At 38.4% G+C, this 6889-nt stretch overlaps 1 protein-coding gene across 1 annotated transcript; it reads right to left on the bottom strand.

The window, feature by feature from the left end:
• Positions 1–2925: 2925 nt before the first annotated feature.
• lrrc3 (leucine rich repeat containing 3) lies at positions 2926–5775 on the bottom strand. The gene is made up of 2 exons (XM_038282944.1): positions 5443–5775; positions 2926–4495 (listed from the first exon to the last, which is right to left on the bottom strand). The coding sequence occupies exon 2, from the start codon at positions 4170–4172 to the stop codon at positions 3372–3374; it is 801 nt and encodes a 266-aa protein (XP_038138872.1). The 5' UTR covers positions 4173–4495; positions 5443–5775; the 3' UTR covers positions 2926–3371.
• Positions 5776–6889: the final 1114 nt, after the last annotated feature.

The raw sequence follows: 6889 nt of genomic DNA, 5'->3' as shown, positions 1-6889 counted from the left end.
TGGTCAAGTATGTTCTTGTGGTTGTTTTTAAGTGATTAGACCCTGAAATAGAAATAAAACCACTTTTAACCTTTTGACATTTTTCAGCTGTAACTGAATATTTCATTTTACGGAATTGAAACATCAACCACTCATATAACTGAGATAACATTCTAAAACTATAGACCATGAGATTTAGTGAAAATTATATTTCAAGTACTTTGCTGATTTAAACTTTTGCTTTCACTCAAATTTCTAGCCGAGGAAAAAGAAAAGTGAGTTCTGGTTTTAACAACAAGCGTTGGTAACTGATCTATGACAGTCAGTCAGCTCCTCAGCAGAAGTGCTGCTCAAAGCATATCTTAAACATCATAAAAAATGTTACCATATAGAGTATTTATCATACTTTAGAACCAGAAAACATTTCAAAAATACAGCACAGCATGTTGTGAAGCTTTTGACAAAGTTCACCACATGCATTAAAACAAAGAAACGTCTATAAATAGGTGATACAAGAGCCTTTTAAGCACTATTTTGAATACTGTCACTATATGTATGCGAACACCAAACCAGGTCACAAAAGGAAGGAATGAGAAATACAGTATCTAAAATATGTTGTTTATTAGCAGGAGGGTATTGGGACTGTGCCACAAATATCCTCTGTCTATGTAACATGGGTGAGAACATGGATTTGAACAGTTGAAGGGGAGTAAATTTCCCATTGCCTTTTGAAACCTCTCTATAATTAATCTTTTTTTTTGCCCTAGGATTTTGACAACATTGGAAATGAGCTTTTAAGGGCAGGAGATACCCAAAGCTCAGGGGTAAAGAATCCAAACGTCTATGGCTATTAGGGATAACTTAAGCAGCGAGTCGACAGCCAGACCATCAAGTCAATTTCGTTTTCTAACCATAAACCCTACCTTAAAGACGCTGTCTCCTAATTACATTTTTTTGTTCATGTTCTGTGTCTTTGGTCATAAACATAAATTATATCTAAAAGTTGCATTAAAAAGTTGAATATATAGTTCTTATTTTAAGCTTAACTGTGTGGTATTGGAGCTGCACAGTGTAGGAGAGGAAGGCTCTAGCATGGATGGAAAAAGGATTTCAACCCAGTTTATGCAGAACTTCAAGAGAAGGGCTAGAAGAATCTCTACTAATTCCGTAAAAATTCAAAAAATATCCACTGGACTTGGTTTTCAAGATTTGAAGACGTTTCGCCACCTCTCCAGGAAGCTTTCTCAATTCAAATGTCTGGATCCGCAGTGAGTTTGAGTCTTATATAGACAACGCCTTGTATCGCTTGGAAACATGCAATAGAAACCGATGAATGGGTCGTTAGTTCCATCGTTAGCCTGTAATATCTGAAACTGTCTATGATTCTAGGGGTCGGTCGTTAAAGGGGGGATTGTCATTAAGGGGGGGATTGTCTCCTGTAATACCTGAAACCTGTCTATGATTGTTAAGGGTTGGTCGTTAAGGAGGTATTGTTCACCGGCTGGAGCGGGTAAGTCCCTCGTTCCTCTGTGATGGGGTGGGGGGTTTGGTGATATCTGGAAGGGATCATGTCTATGATTGAATTGTATGTTTTTGGAAGCTGGAATCTCAGTCCACCACCTCTGTCTCTACACAATCTCTACTAATCTCACTCACACAGGCAATGCAGTATTTGCAACTCGCCCATCAGGTGACCACTTCAGATGCATCGTATCCAGAACTAATAAACTCAGGAACAGCTTCTTTCCAAGAAATGTGAGGGCTGTCACCCTCTGCTGAGGAGTTTGTGGTCCGTCATATATTACAATTGCACCACTATTATTTTATTCTCCAGAATATTCAAATTGGAGATTTCTCTGCATTTCTCTCAAAATCAACATATATTACCTCACTCTAGGAAAAAAACAAGCTGTATATATTATGTCTGTTGCACATACAGGTCATGCTACTGTTGTTTTTCTTATTTTCATTAATAATTATTATTTTTATTATTTTCAGTTTTTCTGCATATTAAGCTAGAGTCTTTCTCAAAGGGTATTTTCACCATGGTAACACATGGTGACTAACTGATTCTTGATTGATTATTCTCTATTTCCATACAACTGGAGAAACATTTAAGTCTCTTCAGTATCTGTCTAATGTCTGATTATTAGACTGTAGACCACAAAAATAAACTGTTATACCTTGGTACAGCTCACATGGTCAGAATGTAAAATATACGTTGAATTTCTTTGAATTTTAGGGAAACATCTAGGATTAGGTGATAGTTTGAAAAAAAGGATGCTCAGATGTGATATGGTTTTAAACCTTACCCCAATGACGTGTCCAAGTCTTTGTTTAATGAACAACAAGGAACATACATTCTAAAACCTTGTGACATCTAGTGTAACTTAACTTTTTTTTCAGCAGTTGGACATTCACTCTGTGTTGAATCAGATGTACACTACCCTTCAAAAGTTTGGGGTCACACTGAAATGTCCTTATTTTTGAAGGAAAAGCACTGTACTTTTCAATGAAGATAACTTTAAACTAGTCTTAACTTTAAATAAATACACTCTATACATTTCTAATGTGGTAAATGACTATTCTAGCTGCAAATGTCTGGTTTTTGGTGCAATATCTACATAGGTGTATAGAGGCCCATTTCCAGCAACTATCACTCCAGTGTTCTAATAGTACAATGTGTTTGCTCATTGGCTCACAAGGCTAATTGATGATTAGAAAACCATTGTGCAATCATGTTCACATGTCTGAAAACAGTTTAGCTCGTTACAGAAGCTACAAAACTGACGTTCCTTTGATTGAGTTTCTGTAGCATCACATTTGTGGGTTCAATTAAACGCTCAAAATGGCCAGAAAAAGAGAACTTTCATCTGAAACTAGACAGTCTATTCTTGTTCTTAGAAATGAAGGCTATTTCGTGTGAGAAATTTCTAAGAAATTGAAGATTTCCTACAACGGTGTGTACTACTCCCTTTCCTCTAAAATAAGGATATTTCAATGTGACCCCAAACTTTTGAACGGTAGTGTATATGTCTTCAGAAAGATATTTATTTTCATGCTGTGTTTGCAAACAGTTCCTAGTAATTCTATTCCAATCTGATGTTGACATGAACTACTAGCGATAAATGAATTCAGAATGTGATGGCTGGTAGTGCATGGCTCAAATCAATTAGAAACGCCTGCAATTCAATGTTAACATGAAGATTCAGGTTGATATCAAGACAACATTCTCCTTACTGGGGTAGTTTTCCTGGGTTTCTTACCCAGGAACACGGTTCTGATCATGACGAATGCAGCGTAAATGATTTGGGCCAATGAAGGGATGCATTTAAAGCTTCGTGCAGTCAGAACACATCTACACACTCACAGGCAATTACACACATGTCCTGTTAAAGAACTGTACTGATAGTGTCAAAGTCCTTGCTTATCTGAGAGTTGCTGGGCAGTGACTTGAGGTACTCCAGGTGCCTCCTTGCATCCTCCTGATTGTGTCTTACATAGTAGATCACGTAGGCGATTACCATGGTGAACCATCCAAACATAGTGACAAACATGGCTACATCTGTGGTTTTGTGGTGAAAAGTGCAGAAGTTGATCCCTGAGTCCAGCACCTGGATAATCGGTTTACCAGCGTATTCCTCCTGCACCGCAGTGTGGCAGATCACCTCGTTCACGGTTTCGGGGTCCAGGCGCAGCTCCCTCAGGACCTCCTGCAGCGTGCACTCACAGTGCCACGGATTGTTTGAGAGGTTAATTTTTGCCCGCAGACGGGCAAATGCCTCTTTTGGGACATTTTGGATGTTATTGTTTGATAAATCAAGCACCAGGAGGCTGTCGGAAACACCCTGAAACGCTCCCATGTCCACCGTCTCAATGTCATTGTTGGACAGGTCCAGCTCCTGAAGGTAGTGCAGCTCTCTGAAGGCCTGGTTGGGAATGTGTGTTATGTGGTTGGCTGCCAAAACCAGGACAACCGTATCTCTGGGAAGATCTGGTGGGATCTTTTCAAGGTTGCGAGACATGCATTGGACCACCATCAAGCTATTCTTTTCAATGCAATGACAAATGGAGGGACAAGCCATCACGGATACATTTTGTAAAAGTATCCCAGAGAGCAAACCCCCTATCAGGGCAAAGCCATTGAACATGAGGGATACCCTGAACATCCGAGGGCTTGCAAAGTCCTGCATAATTAGCAGGGACTTCCAAAAAGTCCTGTCAAGCAAAATAGTTCATAGTTCAATCTGTTTCTCTCCTTCATTAGACTTTAAGATGCCAGAATTAGCATTCATTCACAGAAATGTGGATGTTTATCTGGAGATAATCCATTAAAAATCGATTTGGAAGAGTTTTACACAATCTTTTGAAGCACGTTTGAAAATAGCACATCCAAAAACCGAGCTGCTCGCTGAGCATATTCCAGCAGAAAGCTGTAATCTCCAGATTAACACGAGGATACGGGAAGACCCAAGAAGCAGAGACAGAGACGCTGGCCTCCAAACATCACATTTTGCTGTGAAAAAAACAAGAACAAAAAACACTGTTAATGTTGATAGGACAGTTTTTATTTTTAAATCCAGACTGTCACACCTACTATGTGAGTGTGCCTTTTTTTTCATATGCAAAGTTACTGGCATTTCCATTTTGTTTAGAAATATATAACATAATTATGGAACAAAAATCAATTTATCCAAATGTCATAAAGCAGCAGGCGGACTTACATACAGGTCATCAGCGCGGTTTTCTCAGTTAATTAGGCCGCGCATAATGTACTCCTGATCTTCCAGCATTGTCTGCATTAATCTTAATTACATGATTTCAGAGCTGGAAAAGCTTTGATACATATGCTTTTTGTTTTCTCTTAAGAGTTTTGCATTTTCAAGGACCTCTGCCTCCTATTCGTATCCCTGGGATAAGAATTGCTGGGGACTCTGAGTCCAACCATCCTGCAGCAGCATCATCAGGACTATGCACCCTCTACTGGGCTAAACTGATCTCCCCATGAATCCCTGGCTGAGTTTGAGGTCATCCACTGCATCTCTTCTAGTCGTTCTCGTCTGTTTTCTCTTCTTGTTTTGCCTTAGGGTTGAAAAAAAGGATTGGGGGCATCTTATTATTATTCTGAGCTTATTACTAGACGAAGGAAGGATGTGACAAACACACAGGTGCAGCTAAACATCAATCTCTCAAAATATTCCACATTAAGCTTTCAATAGTTTAATAATGCTTGTCTAATTAGCAGATTTTATAAGTTTTCTGCTTAACATTTATGTTATAGATGCATTTTCACTAAATAATCTTTCAAAGGAAGATTTTATGCAAATGACAATTTCAACTTGATTAACTATTAAGTGTGTAACTTGATTAAGCATTAATTAGGTAGCCTAATGAGTTTTTTCACTTGTGAATTTCAATCAAAGAAGTATTTCCAAATGAAAGAAATAGTTTAAACTTGCTCACCAAGGTGTGTAAAAGCGTTTTCTTATCCATGTCCGGCAGATATGTTTGAAGTTCATGTTGTGTTCCAGCTTAAGTGAAAGGATTTAGGACATATCCGTGAAACACCAATGAAACCAGACAAGTTTCACTGTTTGTGAGAAAATCCACTTCGCTCCATCCTCATGACCTGCAGAAGGGATACTTCCTCAGCCGGGCAGTTCTTCCTACAGAAATGATCCCTGCTTCCACGTGCCGTTCCTTTTCATGCTTTTCTCATGCTTTCACTTGTTGAAGATCAAGGTGTCTATGGAGCAGGTGCAAGAGGAGCTTCATCTCATGCTCCTCTCCCTGAACAGAGTGCTGACTGGGCTGTTGTCCTCCTCCTGCCTGCCTGCCTGCCTGCCTGCCTGCACCTCCCCTTTCTGTCTCCTCCTCCTTCAATTATTCCCTTTACTGGAGAAACTGGAGTGTGAGGATTGCTCGTGGCAAGGAACAGATATCCAAACACGGTCTAGGGTGCTAACTTTTTAATGTGACAGTTATATTTTGAAATGACTTTGGGCAAAGATTAGGTCTGGCTCTCTGGATACAGTAAGTTATTGATTATTCTGCCTGCCCTAAGGGATCTTGTCTGTTCACAAAGCAGTGGATTAAGATGTCAGCTTTCAGATCTGCTATGGTTCAAATTAATAACTTCTTACTTCTATAAGACTTTAACCTGAAAACTTTATTCATTTTTAACCTCACTCAAATACAGTCATAGATTGACAAAATCAAAAAAAAAAAAAAAAAAAAAAAAGTGATATCCAATTGTATAATCCTACAATTTGAATGTTGAATGCTTGAATGCTAAGATTGCAAACCAGTGAAGGAAATTGATGGAATTTACAAGGATGGCCACTAGAGGGCAGAAGTGATAGTTACACTGTAGATATGCAAACAGTGCAATGCACAGTGTGATCAGGTCACTTAGACCGAACATGGAGTGTTTTTGCATGGGGCCAAACCCTAATATTACCTTGAAAAGATGGGTAGAGTTGCCAATAACTTTATTCAAGTAACAGCAGCACTACTTCAATATATATTCATATTTTCTCTTAAGGAAAAGTAAAAACTAGCCGATCAAAAAAAAAATCAAGTATCACCTTTAAAGAAGTATGAGATAAGAGGGTTCTTAAGTAGTCAGTAAATAATCGTAACTTCTGATTAATATTTGTTAATACTGTAATGAAATAGTATGTTGGTATTTCAAAATGCAAATGACGTTATGACAAACGATTATTCCATAAATATTTCCTTGCAGAAAATGTATCAAACCAATTTTTACAGCAGTTAATGTGTTTACAATGTACCTCTAAAAGTGGTTTTTCATCTCTTATACTCATCCTTTTCTTCATCCATAGGGCCAAATCCACTAACAGCAAAATCACTTTAAATACTCTGTAAAGATTTATTTTAGGATTTGCAT

Source organism: Cyprinodon tularosa, unplaced genomic scaffold (genome assembly GCF_016077235.1).
Source record: "Cyprinodon tularosa strain WSP-4 unplaced genomic scaffold, ASM1607723v1 ctg189, whole genome shotgun sequence".
Classification (NCBI taxonomy): Eukaryota; Metazoa; Chordata; class Actinopteri; order Cyprinodontiformes; family Cyprinodontidae; genus Cyprinodon; species Cyprinodon tularosa.
The sequence above is the reverse complement of the archived record's forward strand: the minus strand, read 5'-3'. Positions and strand labels throughout refer to the sequence as shown.

Coding starts and splice junctions, on each gene's coding strand:
- lrrc3 (XM_038282944.1), bottom strand. CDS start 4,172: ATGCAGGACTTTGCAAGCCCTCGGATGTTCAGGGTATCCCTCATGTTC.